This window comes from Pseudopipra pipra, chromosome 12, assembly GCF_036250125.1.
Source record: "Pseudopipra pipra isolate bDixPip1 chromosome 12, bDixPip1.hap1, whole genome shotgun sequence".
Lineage (NCBI taxonomy): Eukaryota > Metazoa > Chordata > Aves > Passeriformes > Pipridae > Pseudopipra > Pseudopipra pipra.
The window spans coordinates 12,956,420-12,983,106 of NC_087560.1; the positions used below are offsets into that span (position 1 = coordinate 12,956,420).

At 40.0% G+C, this 26,687-nt stretch overlaps 1 protein-coding gene across 10 annotated transcripts in view; it reads right to left on the reverse strand.

The window, feature by feature from the left end:
- Positions 1-2,751: 2,751 nt before the first annotated feature.
- Positions 2,752-26,687, reverse strand: part of ZFAND6 (zinc finger AN1-type containing 6) — a 36,527-nt gene continuing 12,591 nt past the window's right edge. For 7 of the 10 annotated variants that reach the window (XM_064668976.1, XM_064668971.1, XM_064668969.1 and 4 more), the window contains 5 exons: positions 13,913-14,082; positions 12,870-12,981; positions 10,644-10,744; positions 4,330-4,443; positions 2,752-3,722 (listed from right to left, as the gene is read on the reverse strand). In XM_064668976.1, the coding sequence (XP_064525046.1) occupies positions 3,574-3,722; positions 4,330-4,443; positions 10,644-10,744; positions 12,870-12,981; positions 13,913-14,063 (627 nt within the window). In that variant the 5' untranslated portion in view covers positions 14,064-14,082 and the 3' untranslated portion in view covers positions 2,752-3,573. Of the gene's footprint in view, positions 3,723-4,329; positions 4,444-10,643; positions 10,745-12,869; positions 12,982-13,912; positions 14,083-26,255; positions 26,273-26,687 lie in introns of those variants that run through there. The other 3 variants (XM_064668975.1, XM_064668968.1, XM_064668973.1) reach the window with 2 other exon arrangements.

Genomic DNA, 26,687 nt, shown 5'->3' on the forward strand with positions numbered 1-26,687 from the left:
TCCAACTTTAATGCTTCTATGATTCTATAAACCCTCACACGAAACTGAGGCCTTTCTGTAACAGGTACCTTGCTGTGGGTCAAGGATGCGACCAGACAGCTGCAAGACCAGAGGGAAACCCACTCATTTACCTTCTGAGGGGTCACTTATGTGCCAGGATGCTGGTGAAACGATTATGCCCTCGCTGAGCAGTTCTCCCACCAGGAGCTCAGCAGTCCTTGAAGTTGCAAAATTCACACCCAAAACTGCACTTTGTGTGTATTTTAGTTTTGCAAAGCTGCACCTCTCTGAGTCCTTCTACTTTCCCCAGATAGTTCCAGCAGCTTAAAACCAGAGAAAAAATGCGGTCAACCATAAAGAGCAGGGAGGCCGATCCTTCTGCTTCCAGTCCTGACTTTCTCCCACCTGCAGGAGAAAATTGACCCATTTTCAGAAGTAGAGACCACTGAGGGAACATCCTTGAAATTAGAACTAAATAGCAAAGACCACCTATTTCCAATAAAAAATTAGATATTTATGACTGCCAAGCCAAGGAATTGGTTTCCTGCTCAATTTTTTTTTTTGGCAGTCATCAGAAGAAATGCATCAAGTTTTACAGCCAGAGATTTGTGCAAGATGATACAACAGCATCCATGACAGCCCACCTGGGATAGCCACTTACTAGTGGCTCACAAGGTGCTGTTTAAAGGGGGTTCTTCTTTAAATAATACAATGCATAGCACAAACTTGTGGAGAAGTTCCTGTAAAGTTCCTGTACCTAAGGTACAACTCCGTTCCACTGGCTGCTGGAATTGTTTTAAACACAGTGAAAATGTTTCATAGCAACATTGGAGGATTTGGGTTATAGAACCTGCTTATTCCAAAAACAAAGCAAAACCACATGGAAAGCGTGTTCCAAAACACCCTGTCCAGTGCGAGAAGACATTTACTCAAGCATTTTGTAGTGCTGTGAATATGCTGGTGTTAATTAAAATGTTAACCTGCTAACCTCGAGCTGATGACACAAAATACAGAATGAAAAGCAGATCAGCCACCAGGATAACACAGAGCCAATGCCAAGGCAAACAAACATGACATGCAATTCTCAGGTGTCAGGGAAAGGTGGATTTCCAGTCCAAATGCAAGTTCATGCATAGGGAGCATATACTCTTTCCATATTCTTAACTCTGAGACACCTGCACAAGCCAGGGCAAAGGAGGTTTGTTAGATGGCCTGGAGAAGGACAGGTGTGGAAGCAGAACAGCCCAATGCAGACCTGCCTCACTGTGGGCACTGCCAGGAAAGGATCCTGGGAGCACAGCTGCATTTCCTACACTGTGATCAGGAGCCAGAGGTTGTTGCTTTTTAACAGGTGGTGGTAAAGGTAGTGTGTGAATTCCAAAGGCAGTCACTTTTGTTGTATCATTTCTTTTTTCAGTCTCTCAGACACCAGAAAATACAAACATCACTCGCTTTCCCCTCATTGTGAAATCTCTGGTGTCTCCACTCTGCATGGCCCAGAAGTATCAGTCATGTCCAAGGCAGATTGGTGGGGAGGGTGCATAGGAGAGAGAAAAGGACACACTCAGGAAAAGGGAGAGACCAGAAAAGGGGAAGAGGGAGAAATCAAAGTGGATTAGAGAATAGGGAAGTAGCAGCAAAGAGGAAACCAAACAAACACCCGCCAAAGATGACGCTGCTGCTCTTCCATGGTCTGTGCTGTGCAAGAGGAAGTGTTCTGAGGAAACACAGGATCTCTGACCCCTGATAAGGCAGGCCATTACTGAAACTTGCCAGTCAGAGTTATTTATTCCTTCCTTTAAAAAACCCATGTGCTCATAGATTATGGTTACAACATTTCTGCAAGCACAAGCTACTTCTTTTATTATTGGGTTTTGCAGATTACTTTCTATAGCTACCAGAGAAAGCTCCCTTCTGCTGCACAGTTTATATCCCAAATGTAGTGCTTTATCTACTAATTGCCAGCCATAGCTTTTAGAAAGCATTCTGAATTTTAAAGGATGGAGCCAGCTTTGATTAAAAATTTAATGTTTTAAATAAAGTCATGCAATTACATTTATTTCACAAATGCTTCAAAGCAACAGCAAGTCAGCCAGTGAAATTTCAACTGCAGATTAGTACCATTTGGAGGGACGTTGGTGCTACTTTACTGTGGTGTTAGGTTTGGTGATAAGCAACACTGGCTGAAGTTTCCATGGCACTACAGAAACCACCTCAAAGTTATGGAGAAGACCAGGGGGGTTGAAGGGTTGAGGCACCGACTTTAATCTCACGACACCTGAAGAAAGACACTTACTGAGCACCTTCACAAGACAATAAAAGAACAATTCCTCCTGCAGTGCTGTCTGTCAGATAGCGGATCCCAAACCCCACGGCTCCATTTCCTAGAACCAGAATCACACACATGGCTGCTCCACATCTCCACTGATCACATCAGTTTTACCTGCAGGTCTGCCCCAGCTCGAGTACATTGTCACAAATGACCCAAACTCCTGCACATGAGTGACACACTGCATGGGAAGCACTCCCCGGGCAGAAGCAACACACAAAGTAAAAAGCTTCTGGAAACTGGTGTCTGATAGTTACCAGTGAAAAGGTTAAAAAAAATAAATCAAAAGTTAGCTGGCATTGGGATAGACATGATTGCTGTGAATAAATACACTGTAAGTAAAGAAATCACCAGTGGAAGGTCCCCATTAAAAGAAAGCAAGAGAAATCCAAGTTATATATGCCAGTGACAGCCACAGGGGCTCAGATTTTTTTAAATTTTATTTAATCAAAGTTAAGACGTGGATAAACATAAATACAGCACAGGTACTTCAGATCATTCTTCATATTTGTGTACAGACAAACTGATGGATGAAATCCCAATGAAAACTGCAGTCAATGAAGTGCATACAGCCTTCCCCCCACACACACAAAAACAAACCCCAATTAAAAAAAAAAAGAAAACAACAAAAAATCCCCCACACAATCTCAGCACACACTCTCATTACAAATGATTCATACATAAATAGGTAGAGGGTGCAAACAAGCTAATATGCGAACATGTATAACCTCTCGTTAATGGGAAAAAAAACCAGAAGCAGCCATAATGATTAAAATACATTCAGTTACTGATAACTAGTTGTGCCATACAAGGCATTATCAAAAAAAAAAAAAAAAAAGGAAATTGTGCTGCAGAGAAAAGCTATATACAACAAGAAAATAAACTGCAAAGTTAACGCATGCATGTTTTATCCTGGAAAAGCACAGCCCTCCAATATTTTCTCCACGTTTGTTATAAAAGCCCTCTGCACTCAACTAAAATTAAAATGATCTTAAAGGATAATATTTGTAAAGTTTACTTAAGTCTTCAGCCACAGAAAACTGCAATGAAAATAATGTTCAGAGTCATTTTCAAAACAACAAAAAAAATGAAAACAAAAAAATCTATTCATCTGATGACATGCATGATTAAAAGGTCTAGGCAAGATACACTGCTCTACGTTCCTGATGACTAAGGAAAAAAGCTCAAGTCAATTTAATCTGCAGATGGTCAAAGGATTTTTGTATTCCAGCAGAAGCAGCAGTTCAGATCTTCTGGATCTTTTCCCCAACAACTACAGGATTCTCTTTTCTGATCTTCTCAGCAGCATCAGCTTTGTAATTGTAAGAGCAACTGTGTACATCTGAGTAACGGTGCATTCCACAGTAAACGTTCCCACACCGACATTCGAACCCTGTGGACAGAAACAGCAGCTTAGACATTTCAACATTCTTAATTACACTGGCTTGTTTTAAATCCTGAATGTATTCACTCACTAGCAATAAATCTCAGTCACCAGTGTCAATCAGCCAAAGAGCCTCTGCTGCAGAAAGCATAAGAATCACAAATAATACATTTTTAAGTGATCACAGGAAGATTTGATTTGACCATTCCTTCCTATCACGCTATACACTAGCATAGAACACATTCCTAGACACCTCGTGCTCTTTTCTTTGTTTATGAACCTTCACCCTGCAGAACTCAAGTTCTCAGGCCCTTTCACTTGACCACTGCAAAGCTGGTTAGTGAAGGGCAGCAAACTATCATCCAGTTCCTCAGCTAAGCAGAGTTCCTAAGGGAAGTATTTGGAATTATGAACTTCACTTAAAGACAGGAGGCTGAAAAACAAAATAATACATGAATAACTAATCTAGCAAGAGTCAGCAGAAACCATCTTTGACTAAGTGTTATCTCAAATCAACATCGAGACAACCATGCCCCATCTTCCCTTTAAGAGAACATTTCAAAGGTCCAAGGCTTTGAACAACAAATCTCAGAAAACTGAAATCAGTATTTCTTACCAGTAAGTCCAACCTTCTTCCTGCACATGAAACAACGATTCTTTTTCTGTTTTGGTTTGTCAAGCGACTTGTCTTGTTCTTCAGGTGTAGGCTCTGCATTCTCTGACACTGAAGCTGACATTAAAGAAGTTAATAAGAACAGTGGAAAAAAAAGTCTGCCTCTCCCCTCCTCTAAGTCCTACAATAATTTAAAGTTCATGATGTACAATTAGCCATTTTTCTGCAGCTTCCACACCTGAAGTGTAATGGTGTCTCAGCAGTGACTGCAACTCCCTCCTTCTAGACCATCAACATAATTTAAGGGGAGGATTCACTAAATGCTCACATAAAGTTCACAATATAATACCATAAAAAACTCAGAGTAATTAAACATTAGGTTTAAGAGTAAGATTCAGATATGGGACGAAAATCCAACACCCCAGTGTTTCCCCACAGCTTACCAGCCCAGTTCCCACAATCTGCTTGTAAGAAGCACTGTATGTAACAGGATTGGTTGAGCCAAACACCCTCTTTCAAATCCTGAATCAACACTATTTTTGCTGAAGGCTGCAACACTGAGACCACACAGAATGTAGTGTTTCAGAACAATATCTACCACTGTGATGCTGCTGCTCTTGCACACCTGGAAAAAGCCTACACAGGAGTTAGTCACTACCTAGGGTGAGAAACATCAGCTCTGGATGCACAGACTTACAGGGAGGAACTACACTGTCCTGAAACACAGAAGGAAGCAGGTGAACACCTAATTTTAAAGATGCTTTTGCTAAGGCCACTTTCAACCTACTTTAATGTTCTCTCACATCTAAAAGAAACAGGTTATAGGTTGTATGGGAGAATACAAACAAGTAATGGTAGTATTTGCCTGACCCAGGTAAAAATAGAAGTTGGCTGCTTTTCCTCAAGTATTTGCACATTCCTTACATTACAAAACAGAAATAGAAACCAAAACCCCCAACTTCATTTCAAGAAGGGCTAAGAGCCAACCTCTGCCTATTGAGACCACAGCAGAACAAGTCTCCAGTGAGTAAGGCACACAGAAGTTAGGAGTATTTGCAGCAAAGAACTGGGAGAAATGAGTATTTGCAGCTCCAGCTGGGAGAAATGTCAATGGAAGCAGAGCTAGAACCAGTGCTGTGAGGAAAGGAATACAACAGTAAGCTCAGACATTTGTCAGGGAAAAAGCTGCAGGCATCTCTGTGCAGCTGGACTTTTGTTCAGCAGAGACTGTCAGATGCAGTTCTGTGCTAGTTCTATGCCAGTCGACAGCTCTTCTGCATGACAATTCCAGTGGGGTTTTTCCTGTGCTGCTATTCTGATGATTTTTTATTTTCAAAGGAAAGGGCACTTATCATTTTGTCTATGTATCAAAACATTATAGTCTGTACTAAGCAACATCAATGGGTAGCAAGATACCTGATCACCAGCAAAGACTTTGCCTGAGGGGACAGTATATTCCACAAGTTCATCTAGCAAAGATACTATTACACATGGTTTATTAAATCCTTTTAAATCACCATGTATGTTACAAGAAGAGCTCTTCTTTGTCCTGAAATTTCTAACAATTGATAGTTGGCAAAAAAGCTTCAATGGTTTTAAAAGGCTGTAAAGGGCACATTCCTGAGTGGACAGATAACATCCAAAGGTTTTCGAGATAAGAATCAAAAGCAGCAAGGACTAAAATAGGAGAGGTAAGTACCAGAAGGGTACTTACTCAAATGAACTTCTGCAGCTTTATATGAAACAGACATTGCAGTGTTTATTAATTCATTAAGGCAGCCTCATGCCATGAATTAGCCTCTAGCAGCTAAGACTCTCAAGCTTGCATTTCCTGTTGTAGCAAAATCCAGTTACCTCAATATAAGTTTCACTAAAAGCCTCTGTAACTATTTGCTAAATTTAGGGAAAACTGGCACTCTTCCCTGCATAACAAGGCTCTCATACATACTTACATTTTCTTTGTGCGTATGGCTCTCACATTAAAAAGGTTTAAAAATATTTAAGAGCTGCTGCTCAGTGTAGAACTGAGTGGGAAGATTCTTCTACTGCGCCACAAGTCACTCACTTTGTATCTGCTGTAGTAACCATAAATTTTAGGTCTCAATTTGCACAGAAGCCATAGATTTGACTCAAAATCCTCGATGACAATCACGAATATCCCAACCACTAAGACACCCTTAGATGACCAAGTGCCAGTGGTTCAGTGCTCAATCTATAAGCTAGCTGTGATGACCACAACAGAACAAAGGCAGGTAAAATACAAGACTGCCCAGCAGCTTGGAGCTTGCAGGAAACATGTTGCAGCCACTCCCAGCTGCTGGACTTCATCTGGATTCCAGGATGCTGCTGCCTGCTTTCCTTGAACAAAAGTCCCCCCTTCCCCAGCCCCAGCTCTGCCTTTAGCCAGAGCACAGAAGCACTGGCAGCACCAGTACAGGGTGCCAAACCAAAAAGGAGTAAGGCATGAACACACACTCATTTTTCTGGAGCTGACAAGTTGAGTTGGCTGCTAAAAGTTCCCCGATTTACAGAACACGTTCTTAGCTGATCAAAACAAGCAGAGTCTGGATTTCCTCCTGAAGGTAGAAGCTTTTCCTGCTTCTTTGTTTGTGCCAACCCTGCCTGAACTTCAGTGTGCTCTGGTTGACCACAAAAACAGCACCCGCAAGACAGAGCTCGCTCCAGCCCTTGCAAATCCCTGAAGGCACAACTCGGCTCCCTGTGTGCGCAGCAAGACTCCTGACACCTCATCTGTTCTCTTCTCTCTCCGGATGTTTTACATTTATCACCCCTGCAAAACTAGGCAGAGCCTCTTAAAGAAAAAGGTTCCTCATTCCCACAGGAAGAGAATAAAAAGCTACATTTAATTCTTAAGAGCACCTGATTAGATGGCCTAGGAAGAAGAAACCCCACTCCACCAGACGAATGAAATGTGAAGTTAATCCTAAGCAGAAGATCACTACTTCCTAACATTTTAACACTAAACTCAACTAATCAGCCTAAAATACACTATTTCAGTGTTACGAAGAGGCAAATTAAGTAAGAGCACGCTCATCTACAAAATTTAGCTTTATATCTTTCTGTTGAATGTTTCCTCTCTCCCTGGAACATTCATCCAGTATATCAGGATATACTATATTATTTTCTACACTTATATCATAGTCATACTCTACCTCCTTGGTACTATCACAAAAATCTCAAGTATCCATCAATTCCTTTCCCATACTGCCTACTGAACCAGCCCTGATGAGGTCCACTGAAACTAAAGCCTTTAGTTCAACTGCATTCACCTTTGGTCCAGGTTACCTCCACATAAAATGCTGCAGCAGCTTAATTGTTTTAGTATCAATTTTTTAAACTCAGTCATCAATGACTGAATTAAACTGGTTTACCTCACTAAAACCTAGATGTGCCCAGTTACTCAAATCTAAGTTTGTACTCTGTTTGTTCAAAGTAGTAACCACACCACATTACGTGAGTGATGGCATTTTGCAATGCTCCTCTCCAACTCACAATAAGTTTGAAAATCAGAGGGGCTGTTTTGGCTTTCTCAAATTCTCAGCCCCAAACAGGCCGAGAGCCCATCTGTCAGTTCAATTTATACTTTTAGCCCTATGTTCTTCAGCTTTAAGAGCTCCATAAAGTATGTGCTGGAGTGCTCCTGCCTTCCACAACAAGTTTCATTTACCTTTGAAAACCTGCCTGAAATACAAGGCATGAATCCTAACCTGGATGGTTTTAAACTCATTAATCCTAGGGAAGGGAAGTGCCTCTTTACCCGCTTGCAGGCTTGCTGGGAGGCAGCCTGGTTAATCCTCTGGCTAACAAATCAGGAATCCTGACTGGCTAATCCTAACAGGGCTGTAATGTTAAGCAAAAGGTACAACAGCCCAGGAGGCAATCTAAAATGAGTTGGAGAGATGCTCAGAATAGAAGACAGCTTCTAGAAAAGCTGGATTGTACTTAATGAGTTTCATTTTAGGTCATCTTTAATGGTATCTTCATGGTATTTAAGAACATTAAAGTTTAAAAAAAAGTCTAGTACTACTATCTAAGAGCATCTGGGCTTTTTGCAGTGTTGCATATCTACAAGTATCACCACAGAAACACTAACTGTAAAGTCTAGACTTATATTCTATAGTTTTTCCTCTATTCTTTTGCAATGCATAAATTGAACAAAGAAAAACAGATCTGAACTGCTCTTTCGGATTTTTATCCCCTCATGGTTTTAGCTTGTCTGCAAACAGCAAGGACTGTGTGCACACAGCACAAGTCCCATTTATCTGTCTGCTTTAGAAAAGTAATAATAGTAATCTAAGAAAGCTTAATTGTTCACCCAATCTTTCTTTCAATGCTGTTGTAGCCTGGTAATTTTTGTTTTAATGGCAAGTTACGGGGAACTCAACTACATACAATACATGACCTTACACAAGTAGCATAGAACAATTTGCCCCAAAACAGACATTCCCACAAGGCAAGATTTTAGCAGAATAAATACTGAACAAGTCATTAGAGCAGACATAATTTCTCCTTTTCCTACCCTAAATCAACAGAAGTAGCATTAGATGCTCTTCAGTCTGGGACCAATTACCACATTGTTGTGACTTTCTAATTTTTTTTTTTAATGCTAGAAAGTCAGGCAATACTAAAAGAACTTTGCTTCACACATTTGTATTATATTCTTGACAGCAGCCTGAAATTCAAATGTGGGGAAAATAAAAGAAACTTTAGGATACACAACTGTGACACCAATTCAATGAAATCCTCTTAGCATCCATTCTAAGCTGCTTTCTTTCCAAATTTACATTTTCAAATCAAAATATTTAAACCTGGAAACACCACATTTCCTATAATTTTCAGTTAAGGGATATCACAGAAGAAACTCCTAAGGAAATAAGGTTGACCCTGCCACAGTGAGTTATAAATAGGGACTGTAATTTAGAACTGCAACTACATGGCAGTGGTATTCTTAGTTTAGAAACTAGGGTACAAAGAAAAGGACACAGGACACAGCTGAGTAATCCAAACACCTGATATAGGTTGATCCTTGAAATACATACTGTAAAAAATGAAGATATGCCCCCCAATTAAAAGCTTTAAGTTGAGAAACCTATCTTACCTTCTACTAAGAAGAATGAGCTTTAAAGGTGGAGAATTAGAAGGAGCACAAATTTATCCAAATGAGTAAGAAGTGAACCTTGAGAACTATCTCAAAGATTAGTAAAAATAGTAATAGCATAAAAAACTTTTCTCCTAAGTTTTACAGTCACTGTTTGTGTGACCAAGGACATGGCCTTACCCAGCACAGTAGCTGACTAATGACTCTCACATTCCAACCCACAAAAAGGGACAGGTCAGGTTTAGAAATCTGAGAAGCAAAACTTTGATACCAGAGGTACACTGAAAGTACTAATATTTAGCATCTTTAAGTGGAATTACAAGCTGTACCTGTGGAAAATCCAAACTCTTATGTTTAGACAGAAAAGTGACTTCACCCACTAAAGCCTTAACTGTGTCAGCAGAAGTAAAGGCAGAATACTTACTGACTTACCTTTAAATACTTTTTATAATGTCTACAGGTTAAAAATCTGAGCACATTTTGTATATTATCTGGCATTTTTGCATTTCCGAAAAAATATTATTAAAAATTTTTAGTCTTAAGCTCTGAAACTTGCACACAGAAAGAAAGTAAAAAAACCAAAACCTTTACACTGTACCAGCAATAAGGATTTTAGGCCAATATAGTTAAAACAACCCACTCAGCCATTTTCCTTCGACCAAGTATAGTCTGTGGTTTGGTAATTTTATATTTGATAAAATGAATTTTAGTAGGTCAAAATATTACACCACTACAGTTCATAGGTGAAAGGTTCTTTTGTAGGTGCTTCCTGTTTCTAAAAGATATTAAAGCTGTTTTTGCAACGGTTATGTCATAACACCCTCTATCACAAATATGCTCATAAACCTCTCTGGTATCTGCTGCAAATGGTTCCTCTGAGAGGTAGCAGATACTCAAAACTCTACTTACATGTAATAGCTGTGGCATAAAGACAGAAAAAAAATGTTGATTTACAATGTGCATTTCCAACACCAATTAACACACTTGTTATGGCAGATACTGACATCACCAGTGAAACATAACAGTTTTCAGCTTGACTTGCCTTTTAAGAAAAGAAAGTTTATCCTTATTTTGCCTTCTGATTTCACAGAACATTTGGGTTTGAGAACCAGCCATCTCTTGAACAGGAATATATTAAGAACAGTCAAAGTTTAAAAACATTATTCCTAAGTTCTCCCTCTGAAAACTAGGCACCAACCTTGCAATTCTTCTGTCTCAGGTACTGTTTTGTCCACAGCCGTACTATCCGGTTGGGATGATGCTACAGATTCTGTTAAAAGTGACTGACTTGACACAGGGCTGGGGGCAAAAGAAGACAGTTACAACTTTCATGATGCATTTCCACGTTCTTTTCCTGAAAAGGATACATTAGAGCACCTCTTGATGAAAAAGCATGCCAGAACTTCTCACACTCTGAAGTTGTTTTTATAATGATTTAAAAACACCACAACCCGAACTGACAAAAAAGGTAAACATTTTTTGCATTCATACTGAATGCAATAAACCAGTTCAACTATAAAAAGGGAAATATTTTGGGTAGTTTGGCAGACCATCTTTTTACACAAAAGCAACAATGCAACATTCAATACGCAAGGATTTTTATAACATAAGTCAGCAAGATAATTGTAGAGGAGCTACTTTTGGTGTTCTAGTGATAGGAATGAGAAGATTGCAGCATGTCTATGTTTCCAGCAATAAAGCAGCTGCAGCTGCACACAGAACCCCTTAGATTTTCACAGCATAAAGCAGTGCTGGCCAAACTTCCCCACCCTGTCAGTCACACAGCTAAATCACAGCCTGACTGAAAACTCACAGATGAACACCCTGAACAGATATACAAGAAACCAATTCAACACCAGCAGTCGCTCCCAGCCAAGCTGCTCATCCAGGACAAGGCAGACCTGAAGTCCCAAGCAGGAGGTAGCCCTACCTCACTCACATTATTTGTTTCTTCCTTTCCACTTAGGGATTCACTTTGAAGTCAAACAATTGGATTATTCAGCAGCCCATGAGCCAGCAGACCATGACACTCCCCCAGCAGAGGTCCATGGCACAACCAGAGTACTCGAGTTGCAATTTTAACTGCCAAGAACTGCACAAAGGTCTTCAACTGCAGCTTTGGTTACACTGTCAATTTACTGTATGTGTCCTCAGAGTATTGTAAGTCTGAGGTATTCCCAGAGACTGAAGTTGAATTCCTACTTTTTATTTTAGAGAAAAAGCCAAATAAGTGACACCAATTCTTTTGAAGTACAAGTCCAAGAGCAACCATCCACTTATTTCTCCTGCAATCAAGCCAGTGATCAATGAGGTGCTTTTATTCTCTTTCATGATTCTACAGAAGTTGTATGAGAACAAAGCCAAGGCACTGTAATTGGTTCAGATCTGTGCACTGACCTGGATGACTTTTCTTTTTATTACACACACCAGAAGAGTTGTTTCAGGGTAAGATATATATTTTCTATCCCAACTAGAAGTCTCAGAATGGAAAGACTAAATATAGCCTCAAGCATGGCACCTAGCTCTCGGTTCATATGCAGGATCCAAGCACGAGATAACACGTCCTATAAAAAGCTAGGGAGCAGAAAACACAGTCTGAGCAGAATCAGCCAGCAATAACTGATGAAATCACCCTCAACCTGTGTTTTACTACATTCTGATTTAAAAAAAAAAAAAGTTGGAATGAGTATTTCTGCAAGTTAGCTTCCATAGTGTAACACACTAACACTTTTCACTCAAAAAATTTCCAAAGCACTTGAGGTGCCGTTGGTTGTGTCATTCCAAACTGAAATGCAGCCACCAAATACAAACATTTAGCTTTTACAAATGGAGAACACTTAGTAAGTCTGAGCAGTTTGCAATAGGACATTATGTATCCTTGAATAATCCAGATGGAAATTACTTGTTTAATAAGAAATCAGTTCAGTAGCACAACATGTACCAAGATTCAGAGATCGGTTCAGTAGCATAACTTGTACCAAGATTCAGATATCCTTCCCCTGTCCTAGTACTCTCCAATCTTTGTGAAACAACTGGCTCTTAACACATTATCACACATTTATTTATGAAAGCTCTGGTAAGCAGCTCTTTGCCATTTTACAAACCCCTCAAATTTCTAAGGTGAAAAGAGCTCTCCTTTGGTAAACATACAACTGCAAGTTGTGGAATCAGAAGACTAGCCAGACAAATCTCAGAACAGCATGAAGCTGGCAATGCTCCTATTTGAGGCTAAATTCTAAAGACGAATTTCCATTTGAATGCAAGATGAAGCTGAGAGATCTGCTAGTATTCACCATGAGATCCCATGCTTTAAAGTCAGCAGTTAGATCTTACACCTTCCCCTAATTCAGGTCCCAGCATTTAAACTATGCAGGATCAGTACACTTCATTTCTTGACACAGATTTTTACATAAAGACACCTTACCTTGGCTGCATAGATGGAGTCGATGTAGAATCTAAAGTGGACTGAGTTTCCTGGGTGCTGCCTTCTGTGCACTGAACCGGTAAGGACTCGGTTATACTACTGACAGAGGCTGCTGGAAGACACGGACCAATGCAGAATGTGTTACACTACTTCCTGGGATTACAAAAGTTACACACTGCAATTACTCTTTGACCCCTGTGACACTAGCCAGGAAAGTAATTGAATCTCTGCCTATATCATAATGAAACATAACTTTACAAAAAAGTAATTATGTTTGGCCATATCTCCATCTCATTCCAGCCCCAGGCCCCCAGAACTTACACTGTGGAGAATTTTGAAGCTGGAGATTTGAAATAGTTACTATTTTTTGCTAATTAAAGCATCGACAAACAGCTTTCTCAGCATAAACTGCAGTATTCTGACATAAGAAGCTTGGGGTTTGTTTGAAAAACCAAGATGGATCTGTGAGAAACACTAACACAGCATCCTAATGCCAAATTCAGATCCATTTTGAAGTTGTAGAACTTAGATCCCCAGATTTCAATGGAAGCTTTTTCTTCAATTTAAAAGGTCAAGTTGAAGGAAAGGATAGTATAGAGGGCACTGGGCTAAAAAGAACAAAAAGTATCTGAAGATAAGGAGAAACTATCAAGTGTCTACAGGTTAATCCTTCAGCGTGAGGCTGCAGAGATTAAACACCTGTATTTTAAATGCTTTTCACAAACATACCCCAAGGTAAATCTTATCTCTACTGTCAGTAATTTCAGGAAAAATATGTTGGTATTTTTTCTGTATTTTTAGATCTTCAAATTGGAAACCCTCAAATGACTACCAAAGGTATCAGGAGTCTACTTCTGAGCAGATTAATCGCAGCACAATCATATTATGAGCATTTCATCCGGGCTCATTCCATGAGGGAGTGCAAACCATTTTACTCAAGCATCTTACTGCTCCTAACATCTAGTAGTTGGACATGAGCAGGAAGCTGCTGTCCACTGTGTCAGCCTGAGCTGCTCAAACACACATATGTCAGTGTTACTTACCAGGAGGGCTAATTCTACCATTACTGTTCTGCCTTTGAAGATGTTCTTTGTAGCACACTGAACACATGCCATTTGTGCGAGGATTCCCGTAAAATCCGCAGCCAGTGGAACAAAGCATAGGCACTTGGCTACGGTTCGTTTCTTGAGCCATTCTCCCTTCTTCTATAAACCTGAAATTGATACATACAACCCGGTATTTAGAGGCCTGAGAAAACCTTTCTTTTACAGTTGACATTTGAAAATCTGAAGTTTCCCATAGCTCAGCAAAAAGATCTTCCAGAATAAATGCCTTGTGGGTAACTCAGTGCCCTTTCCCAAGAAGTCCATAAAGTCTGCCCAGCACCACAAATACAGTCATCTGTGGGCTTTGCATGACCCACACATTCAGATCCTCCCAGCCCCACCAATTTATGTTCAATATATACCCACAAAGAAAATTCGTTTTAGCAAATATTGGAAGCGTCACTGCATCTGTCAGTCAGGTGAGGGGAGATAGGTGAGGGGGACAACTCAGGCTGAATTCTCCTTGAAACCTGAACACCTAATACTGTGCATGAGAACTGTAAAATGAGAGACCAGCATGGTAACACAGGCTTACTTACTGCATAATAATTATAATTACCAGCAGTCACATGAACTCACACGTCACTGTTTAGTCACTGCGTCATTAGTGAAAGACAACATGACTTCTTACCACAAACCCTGTGTTATGATTTTTCACATGCAAAAAAAAAAAAATCACCCTTTCAGTCAAAAAAAATGAGACCAGGTACACATACCTATTTATCAAGTTTGTGTGAAAATCTAGAGATATATGAGTTGCCATGATATTTAACATCCTTAGATTTAATCTTCAACTGTATAATTTATATGTTTTTGTCCCTGGCTTATATTAAGAAGGTTTACAGATATTTACAAGAAAACTAGAGCAAATGACCATTTTCATCAGTATTCTGAGCCTCCTAATTATTATCAAGTATCTAACTTGTAAATCAGTTTTGACATCTGTCACTCAGTGAGATGAAATTAATTTTCCATTTTTTGCCCCACTCTATAAATATACAATTGCCTTTTAAATCAGTTTTGAAAGAAAAAACAGTTTCTCATTAAGAAACTATGTATATTAAGGTATCAATTATTTCATTCAAGATTGACTTGGGTCAGTCATTTTATATTTCCTGATTAAAAATTAGGTTGAAGCATGTGTGATTTTAACTCTTTCAGTCAAAGCAAAAAAGAGCAACATTACTGAAAAAAACCTGAAATCAATCTTTCAAGTAACATCAGTATACGTTTCAAAAGAAAAGAAAAACAAAACAGAGGGAAAGTGGTTTCAAGATAGTTGAATACTTCACCAATTGCCACGTTATAAAACTAGATTAAACCACAGTAAGAAGCACCAGGGTAAAAAAAGATTTCCTTTTACATAAGATGCATTTGGCTTCAAATACAAACACCTTTCCCATTATTTTGTTTCCAGACAAATCTCCTCATCTCCTCTCACACCCACATCCCACTGCACTTTGTTTTTATTTCCCCAAAACATATGAAATTGATACCAAGAGCAAACCTCTGGGTTGCAAAGCCAACAGTAACACAGAAACAAGTCTTCTGCTCACAGCAATAAGTGACTCTTAGGATGAGAAGGTGTTCAAGATATATGATAAGGAAGATGTACAGGCAAGAAGACAAAATCTGATAGTACCTTTTTCAGCTTCAACCTGCAATTAAGCTTATTTCAGCTGTTGATTGCACTCCCCCACCCCAATACAGAAGCACTTGCTTTCGACATACAAAGCCCCCATTGACCTCACAGGACAGCTAAATTTGATTTTGCTGAAGTACTGTACTTGTAGCTGAAAGACCACTTTCATTCCTGCCTTTCCCCAGACAGCCCTTCAGAGTGAAACTCCAAGTAGTGCAGTGGGAATTTAATTTTTATGCTGGGCCCAACATCCAGCAAAGCCATTTCAGGGGAACGTAAATGAAGATGAGTTTTCTGTGCTTTGGTAACTAGAAACAATTTAAGGATGAAACCTTACGCAAGTCACTCTTGGCATAGAATGCTTAAGATTGAAAGACTAATTAAAAACACTTTTGACTGAGAATTTCAAGTGCTAATAGAGATTCAATGTCACAATACACATATTAATCCTTTTAATTTTAGGCAGCAGCATATTAAAGAACCCTACCACACTAACTTTCAAAATGTACCATGATTGCCTTTCTGTTCAATATCAGCTTCAAGCAACACATGGGAACTCAATAACAGCACCAGCTACTGCTAATATTCCCCAACACAGTGCTGCTGAAGGGACCAGGTGCAAATGCAAACACAGCATAACAATCTCTAAGACGGATGTAAAAAGATAAATAATTCTGCTCCCATTTAATAAACAAATTGTGAAAGGTGCACAAAGATGCCCAGATGAAAAACAAGAAAAGCTGGCCTGAGTTCCAGCTAAGCCAGTTCCCAAGTTCATTAACCAGTGGGTACTGTCACCAGCCAAAGCACAAGCCACTGGCATGAGCTTCCAGAACACTTAAATCTCCAAGGGGAAGTGCCAGGGATTCTTCTGAAGAGTTTTAATAAGGGCCACAGGAAGCAGAATATCCTTCATTGGTTGCTAATATTTGAGGAATAAAAAGAAGAGGTAGGATCAAACTGATGCAATGTTACAAAGTAAAATGAGAAAGAAATTGCACCAACAAAGCAACTTGTTGTGTTTGAAGGGGGCAATTGTGTACAGTCCCCCATGCCAGCTCCAGTGCTCAGCTGGACCCTCACCCACCCAATCAGTGCCATGAACTACCAAAAAAAAAAACCACCAGGAAAAAAAAGGGCTATCACCACCACATACAGTTTTCTGACAGTTCAGTGAGCTCAATTAGATCACATACCAAAACACGAAAAGCAGAAAGCACAACAGAGGAAAACCTCTGGAATTGATGTGAGGGATGACATGTGACCAGGAGGAACAACACATGTTTTAGCAGCCTGTAAGCTGCTGAGATGGTTGAACTCATCCATTTGAACCCTAAAGCCACAGAATGCCAAGCCAGTATAATAAGCTCTCACTCCCTCTCCCTCATGCTGTGCCCTCCCTTTCAGTGCTCACATGCACCAAAATGAAACAAGGAAGTGATCAAACTTAAAGTCAACCACTCCATCTTCTGCCAATTAGTTTCACCACAGACTGGTTTCTCAGCTCCTTTGTCACGTGTGCTGTTTGGGCAGGAGAGAGGGTCTAGCTGCAGACACGTGTGGAGCCACTTGTTTCAGCAGCAGAGAGGCTTAAGGAATTAGGAGAACCACTAGCCAAAAACAGGCATTGAGAGAGATCCAAGTGCTGGCAGTTCCTGGCACTGCACCTCAGACATACCTCTCCCGTACACATCCACTCCCTCCCTCGAGAGGGCAAGGGCCGGGATGACACAGCACTGAGCCTCAGGGACTTCTCCTCCCCACCGCCCGGGCAGGAGGAAACAGCCACAGGCAGAGCAGCCGGACTCTGTCCCCAGCTCAGCAAACACGAACAGCAGGAGATCATTGAACAGATGTTTTCGGGAGAGGGAAGGACCTCCAATCACCCCAGTTTTTGGCTCAGCTTCAGATTTTTGTCTCAAAACTGTCCATAATTCCTCATGCAGGGAGATCCAAACATCCCATAAGCCAGTAATGGTGGGTAGTCACTGCTGGAACAGTGCAGTGAAAGGGGCGAGCCCACTCCCACTGCTGCACACTCCTGCCCCTGCCTCCAGTCAGATCAGTTCAGTCATCTGATGGAAAAAACAGGACTATTTATTCTGGTGGACTGGAGAGCTTGCTGATCTGACAGAAGATCAGCTCCAGAGAACTGACACACACTGCACAGGAAGTGACATGTCTAAAAATAGGACGACCCTCTTTAGGGGCAGTCAGCTCTTGCTGAGCATCAAGCCCACTGTAAAATAAATCCCAAGTGCAAGTGCATACCCTATTCTGTATTTCAAAACTGGTCTCCTAGCTTGGCTTCAGTATGAAACTGGAAGCAATTTCATACCTAAAGTGACTGCAAGGTCTTAGGATCAACATGACTACATGTATGTCCTACTTGTTTGAGGTGTCACAAAACAAACGTTGAACTTGTAAAATTCCTGGAAATGCCTCTGGGCTCTGTCTGTTCCCCCCGAGCTGTGCTTGCACAACATGCACAGGGCAATTCTTTGAATTCTGAATGTTATTCTGAATGCAGAATTGATTCATTTTAAAGAAAAAAACCCAGAACAACAGACTCTTTACAATATTTTAAGCACGTTTCCCTGCTCTCCTTTGCAGTATAGTTGTATAACCAGTTGTACAAGCACTAATGAGAAGGAAGCATATTAGAAGGAAGTGCAAGAGCCTCAAACAGCTCCTCTCAGTGCAACCCCAGAACATCCACTTTGTTGAAGATTATGGAATAAACTGGCTCTTTTTGCATTAGCTGATAAATTAAAGATGAAATTACCTCAATTTGCTTCTCAAAAATATTTATTGTTACTATAAGCATGGCAGGACATAGCTTTGCAGGCTAAGTCCTCCTTTGGTGCTTAAAGTCTACCCATTCCTGTTACTCTGGTCATACACAAACAACTTGATGCATCTATAAGGCCTTCCTCCTTACTACTGCTGCTACGGGTCCCACCTTTCCCCCCTCACTATAGCACATCCTCAGAGTAAAGTCCTCTCTGTACCAAGCAAAAATATATAAAGGGCGTTCCTGACAGTAAAATGTATAGAGCTAAAGCACTAAAGTAGGGTAACTCTTATGGCCATCAAGTTCTCTGAGGAAAGAGCTACCTCTTCCAATACTTTGTAAAGTAAATAAAATACTTGTGTACATTCTTTTTCCACAGAGCAGGCACTGCAATACTGGTCTTCCCCCCATCTTCTTCTCTTTGTTTTAATTAAAATGTTTATATGCTATTAGTTTCAAATAACTGATACTCTAGCTTTATAGGCTTCAAATGTTAATCAGCAAGATCAGAGAGAGCAGCATTTAGCAGGATTAAACACACAAGGTTTAAGAATAATCTCTTTTCCCCCCCTTCTCAACAAGGAAAAAAAAAGTCCCACACACAGAAGCCAGCCTTCTGTTCAGCTGTCTTCCCCAAAGAAAAAGGTCTCCTAAATTCCAGTTATCCTCATACTTCAGGCTGCGGTAAGAAAATGAGATCCTCACATCCACTACCCCAGCTGAAGTACCGTCTTGTGTTCTGCAAACACTCCTAAAATCTGTGACTGGTATGGGAAGGATCTCTCCCAAATGCTAACGCTGAGGCTGATGAGACCACCCAAATAGCATTCTGCCTCAGCACCACACCAGACAGTCTGAAACTCACTAATGCCAGCTCGAAACTGCTTCTCAAAGAGAAAGCACAGCACTTGGTGTGAGCTACTCTTCCCTGTGAAAGACCAACACACTGACAGTTTTACCTGACACTCAACTCAAATAATGAATCCAATTTTAACAAGTGATTAAAATTTTCCCTCCTCTGTCATAATCACCTCTATAATGAAACAGTTCAGCACTGATTTAAGTAGCACCAGTACTAATGGTCATTTTCTTTGAGCTAATGAAGCAAGGAAGAAACTGCAGAAGTGGTATTTTGCGCTACTTAAACATATAAAGCTTCATCCCGGGCACAAATAAAAGCAAGACACGTAGTTGTGCAGACACTTCACTTTAGAGCATGTACTGGCACAGACATCCAATAACCACCTGTACCACCATATGAAAAGGCATGCTGGTACAAAAAACAATAAATAGGAAATGCATTCCTCTACAGGCTTATCAAAACAAATGGCAAAAAAAGGCCCAAGAGCAGAGTTCTGTTGAATCTTGCTGCAGAAGTTACCAGAGCACTGGCTGTGACTGAGGATATCGCTCCGTAGTGGAATTTGGTGCTCAGGTGTCCTGCTCGAAGCAGGACACTTCTCAGGGTATAAAGCACTAGACTCACAATTTAATAGCAAGCTACAGAACAACCCTGTTTTCTTTTTACTTACTTAGTGTCTCCCAAAAGGCTCCAATTTAAATTCACTGAGCAGTCATTTGTAACTGCTTTAAGGCATTGCCATGTCCCAGCAACTTGCTGCGGAGCCAAGAAGAACTGGCAGATTTGAATAGGGGCCTCAGTCATTACAGCTCAGCCCAGCTTGCTGGTTGCAGTCAGACATGTCATTTCATCTACAGCTCACCCTGGCTAAAAGACTGCAGCTGGTTCACATTTGCCAGCACAGCTATATGTGTATTACACTCTGACCCAGTTTCATCAGAATGCTTTGAGTTAAAAAAAGTGAATATGGTTAAGGACCAACTATGCAAGCAGATCTGTAAGGGCAGCGACCTCTTTGTTCCTGTAGCAGCAGAACACACAGCTGCTGCATTTTTCAAAACACAGGAGTGATCCAACTTCCTCAGCACCAAGAGAATCCATGCATTTTAAAGCTTTCCATTCATTTCAGTAGGCCTCCAGTATTCTTCCTGTCCACAACTAAGTAGACTTAAGTTGCAATTAAAACTACTGAAGTAGAATTTATATAATGACTTAGTATCAAAAACAAAATACTCACACTAGTGACCAAAGACTTACATAAGATGTTCTCTCAACTCACTTGACAAGTCATTCACTATCTACTTATGTTCCTGTCTATTCCTGTTGAACAGTTTTTTATTTTTGTTTCATGCATAGACTTATTTTAAAATCAAGCACTTTGATATATCAGACACTCCTAGCAGAAACTTCACAAAAAGACGGAACAAGTTACAGAAGTTTCTTTTCACCTCAAACTTAGGCAGTCAGCACGTTTAAATCCTTCAGTACACGAGTTAAAATATAGGTAAATTTTGGACTCTTAAGAAAGCTGTATCCCAGGTTTAAGATTACAGGAAGACTGTGAAAGAATCACACTACTGGAAAAGAGCCACACACGAGAGAAAGGGTGAACTCAGAAGTGGCAGATGGACAGAAAAGAGAGAGTTCAGGTCTTAGGAAGGGAAAGAACATGAGCAACTTTCATAACTAATCTGAGCCAGAATATCATACAACCCAGGAACGCTTGGTATAGACAAAGCCTCCAGTGTTAGTGTGTATATTGCTATGTACAGCTGTCTGCTCTTGTACTCAAGGTTACACGAGGAACAAGAGAACATTTCACTACAACCTCTTCACTCTTACTAGGCAAGAACAAAGACACACAGATTCTATACTGGTATCAAGGAGATCACTGATAATAAGGACTCAGATTCTCATGCTTGTCTGCATACACTATTAATAGATGTTACTTTGAAACTGTAATTACTACTTGTAGCCACGCTTAACCTTTGCAAAGTAAGGATTACTAGACCCAAAGATTAACTGCTGTAGGTACCTCAGATTCTCATTCACCTCATGCAAAAGCATCAAATTACTTGCAGTGACCACTTGAAGTCTACAAACAAAAACCAGAAGTATAAGCAAGTGTTACTTATTTAGTTTCCAAACTTTCTTGTAGAGTCACTACACATAATAAAGGGGCAAATCCATGAAATTCACTATTCTACTGAAGATTATTCCTAAAAGGAAAACAAATTTAAAAGGCTAAGTAACACGGACGTTTTACTACCTCGTAGGAGGAAACACATTTTGTTTATGCTGGATTTCAGAGGCAGAATACAGACAAGAGAATTTTCATGAAAGTGTTGGAATTCCAAAAAGCTACCACACAGAGCTATCAGTGTGATGGTAGGTTTTTTGCAGGAATGACCACTACTTTAAGCTGAAGCATGTGCTGACTGCTGTAGCACCTAAAAGATTAAATGCAGCACTCTGTATAAAGCCTTCAACACTCTTATTTATCATGTTTTTCAATTTGAGCCTAAAGCAGCAAAATAGAAGTCAAGACACCAAGGATTATCACTGTTAATACATTTAAGCGTGTACATTTGTTGTTCAAGACTAACACTGCAGCACCACTAGAATTAGGCCCCTGCATATGACAGCATCAAAACTTTGTGAGATTCAAAGAAACATCAATTTTTCCTCTGACTTAGAAAACTTAAAAGCCTCTTAGTTACTACTTATTCCCCAGCAGCACAATACATTTATAAGCAACCCCAGTTAATCCAGCAGACTCCAGTCCAGACCAGCACAGAGATGTCTTCAGAAAAAGCATCACCAACATGTTCTAAGTTTCTGTCTCTTCAGTGATGACTATCAGAAAATCTAAGCTGACAAAGCTGCCTTTTTGGAGAGGTCAACCTGAATGCAAGTGGAAACAACAAAACAAAACTCACGCACACCACAAAGTCACTTCTTAGGTTCAAGAGAAAAACCAGCAAATAACCCTTGGGCTGGACACGCTTGTTTACAGCAAGACACGACAGGGACCTTCAATAAAAATAACTAGTTAAACATTAAAAACACTGAGAGCAACACAGTAACTATAATTGTTCTGTACAAAGTAAAGACAGTTTCTGAGGAATTACAGACAAAGAAAAGTCAACATGAGGAAAGAGCACGTCTTGTGTTTTGGGAAGCTGGTTTTAATCTGGTATCTTTGGGGGAGTCATGGTGAGAGAAGCCCAAGAGGCGTATCTGAGGAACACAGAGGACACCAGTCAGCCACCCCAATGGCCATGCTGTCCAACCCAAAGCACTGTATGTCCATACACAACCCAGAGGACAGTGTTCTTCTCCCAGAATATGAGGTTGTACTTAAGTTTAGCCTGCCCAGATCACACAAAATTTAAGGCTAAAGGCAGACAGGTTCAGCAGGCCCATTTTTGGAAAATGGCTGTCTGAGATGAGACTGCCTCAGAAACCTTACATGAAGTTACACTTGTGATGGAATATCCAGCTACTATTAAAAGAGCACACTTTTAGGGAGTGCTTGCTCTGGTGTCTCTGGTAAAGAGGAATAAAAATTCAGGAGTTACACCCATTAGAAAAATCAAACCATCTCAGTAATTGCTTGTCAGCAGTCTGCTAAGTCAGTTCACACAAACCACAGTTTCCATCGTGTGTGGCTGAACCGGTGTCGAGCTGCGCAAGCTGCAGATACTGCTCGAGGAGCTCTTTTCTTTCCTCTGCAGTTTGTGCCATCTCATACCTGTATTTTGGCATTCAGGTGCTGCAGGAATCCTTGAGTTGCCCTTTGTATTTCTACACAGCCCTATAAATAAATTTAGGGTTCACTTGAAATCTGTCAGTAAAGAAATGCCTTCTTTTAAAATGCTCTATAAAAGTTAAGAAAGGCTACTCTGAAACAGACCAGACAGGGCTACATTCTGCTTTCTTTGGCATCGTATTTTGAAGCTGGTCATTTCAGAAATCAGAGGTTGTATAAAATTAGAACCAGGAGATACTAGAATTCTCTACATTCCTTTAAAATACCAAAGTTTAATGGATGCAGGAAAGCAACTCCATAAACTATCTTTAATGCTATATTTTAAAACAGGTTTTACTTTACAAGCTGATGAAGAATAATCTGTAAGAAGATTCAAACACTTACAAGATTACCCTCATAATTACTGAAAGAATAGATATAGATTCAGTAATCGCTTCTTTTGAGCTTCAGTGAATAAGTAATCTTCTCTCAATAGAGCATGAGTTTCACTTATTTTAAGCATATCAAACCCAGAAGAGATAAAAGCCGCTTTAACACGAGTTCCCAAAATAGACAGCTTCTTGTTAACAAAGCACCTGTTGCTGAGAACTGACAGTAAGCACAAAACATGTTATAATTTGTTTTTATAAACAGCAGTATGCAGAATTTTAATTAGCTTATAATGCTACAGTTCTATGTGGGCTTAATGCTAAGGGAGCTCCTGCTCTAATATCAGGGTTCCTGTGTGTTAATAAATAAAACCATCATCACAATCATCATTTCTGGTTAGGGCATCTTGAATTCAGCTTAACTCCCAAGAACACTGTGATTATCATGCATGATGTGTAGCTCTATTTAGAATTATGCACTATGTCTAATTTAAGTGTTCAAAATTATACAATACCCTTACTGTGGTTTGATGGGGAGCTCAACCTAAAGCTAAATCCTGACTAAACAAAGAGGGTATTTAAGGACAAGTTTTCAGTGTAAGAGGTATAAGTATGATGTTCCCTGTGGCAAAGCTGCATTCCTCATCTTCTGCAATACACTTAAATTTAGTCAAGGGACTTAAAGATGCTACTTTGTTTTAACCTTAATGCTATTCTAGGGGGTTTTGTTGTTGCCTTTTTTATCCCTTAATTATTATTTCAATCACTGGGGAAGTCAGCTTACATAATTCTAATGACTGGATGTCAATAGACTAAAATTTATCACCCTGCACAAAGCATAGGAAAATATTACACAGGTGATCAGCAGCACCATGCTGGGCAACTGGTATTTATCCAACACTTCACTGTATTGTCAAGTTTCACCAAATATATGAATACACCAACTGGTCACACTATGAAGTTTTGCATCTTTCCTTAGTTTCCCCTCAACTGTTACTTTATACTGCCTGAAACAAGGGAACATATGAACATCCAAGTGTAACCTAAACACATGCATTTAATATGTACTTATATGCAACCAATGCAATGGTTTCATGATACAGGTAATTTGGGGCTTTGGATACCTCTGCCACAGCACTGCAGTGGGACAGGGACGGATCTACCTTGAAGACTTCATTCCTTGAAAGCTTGGATTGGCTCTTGTATGTGGTTTATGGTGCTGCTCTGTGCCAGAAGAGTCAAAGTTAACAGTGCACTGCAGGAGGAAGGTGAACCTACCATGTTGGTGACAGAACTGAACTCTAAGGCATAGACTCACTCACAGCTTAAACCAAGGAAAAACGAACACATCACCAAGAATGAAACAAGGTCAGAATGAAAATTAGTAAGAATTGCCTTGTGTCAGCTTTAACAACCTGAGACAGCGGGTAGGCATAAGGGACAAAGGAATGATCAGAAATCTGCTGTGAGACATACTCCTTTCTGAAGGTTTCCAAAACTACACCACTTGCTTAGATGGGGAGGTCATTACACTGTTTAAGAAAAGCTTAAATATTGGAAGCAATTTGATTGAGAGCAACTGGCATTTCTTCCCCCACTGCCACCATGGAACAGAAAATAGTTTTTTACACTTCTTCCCTAAGCCCATACAGAACAGACTGCACATATTTCAGTTTCTCAACTGAGGAGAAAGCCAGAGCTGACAGCTTTCGAGTAAAAGTCTGCATTGCAAACATTGTGCTTTAATCACCAGGGCACCCTTTTTACCTACTAATATTCCAGTCGCGGCTCCATAAACTGCCCTCCTGGAAGTCTGCTATTCATTCTGTTTCCAGACAAGATTCAGCTATGTGAGCACACATTTCTAGTACAATGTCTCCCCCACTTACTGTCCAGAACACTTAGATCAGCAAGTTAAGAGCACAATTGCCTAAAAATAGCATGGCTGGATGCCAATCCCCCCATTTATTATGATGCTACCTTTGTACAGAGTTTTTTTCCTACAATTCTACATAGAAAAATAAAGCCATAAATGGCTTCAAGGGAGGGACTTGTATCCAAAAGGTCAAGTTGATAAGTAGTGGCATGGGATTTCCCCTTTTTCCTCAAGCCACGTAAACAGAAATTTACATTTTTAGAAGCATTTTGAACAATAACTCTTGAAGCAGATCTGGCTTCTCTTTTATCCTCTTGCCATAGTGATTGTATTCTGCCAGAGAATAGACTGACACATAAAGTAACAGCACTTTCTAGAGAAAGGAAAACTCATGATATAAAGGAAAAGTAGACAAACATAGGAAAATGCAAGGCAGATCTCCAACTATGACATATTAAAGCCAATATTACACTTTAGAATGGATAAACAGGGAACAAAAATCTGCTCAAAGGATGCTGAACCTCAGTTGTCAGCAAGGTGTGGCTTTCTGTCAGTGTGCCTGTTCCCTTCCATTCACCAACACTGGCCAACAACAAGGCTTCTATCAGGAAAGGATGGAAAAAGAGCATAATATATTCCCTTTTATTATGGTATAAGGTCATAAACAAGAGGGACACCAGGAAGAGCAACACTCTTTATCTTGTTAAAGATGTGTTCACAGGCACCATTACTTCAGCGAAGCTAATTCCACAAGTCCCCTGTCCTCACTATTGAAAAAAAATCCCAACGCCTCTACACTGTCTCCCAGAAATCCCTTCTGTCTCACACCCCTTTTGTGAAGACAAAAATTCCCACACAACCATGGAAGAATATTTATATCTTTACACAAAAAAAAAAAAAAAAATCATTAATTTTAACCCATAACCCTGGGTTTCAAGAGAAGACTTTCCCATTTTAACGACTTACTTGATGCTACTCGAGGAAATACAGCAACACTACAATACACATTTTACACTGTATGTGCCACTCTGTGTAAGTTCACAGGGTGAGACAGAGCTCTCAGGCCATACAAAGAGGTTTCAATAAATTCTTCATCTCAGGCCTTGCCAGTTTGAGAAACCAAGGTGTCAGAGCTGCAGCAAGGACACAGGTGTTCTTCAGAGCAGACAATTTCCGATTGTGCAATGGGGAATCTGACGTTGAAGACAGAAGGATAAGCAGGTAGCAACTAATCAGGGATTTATTTATATAGAGAATGACTAGGTATAAACTTAAGACCATGGGTCACAGTCACTTTATGACTTTGCAGAATAACAAGCTAATTCTTGTAGAAAGAGAAACCATAGACAACAGCCAAAAGTTTGACAGACACCAAGTAAGAGAAAAGCAAATGCAGGA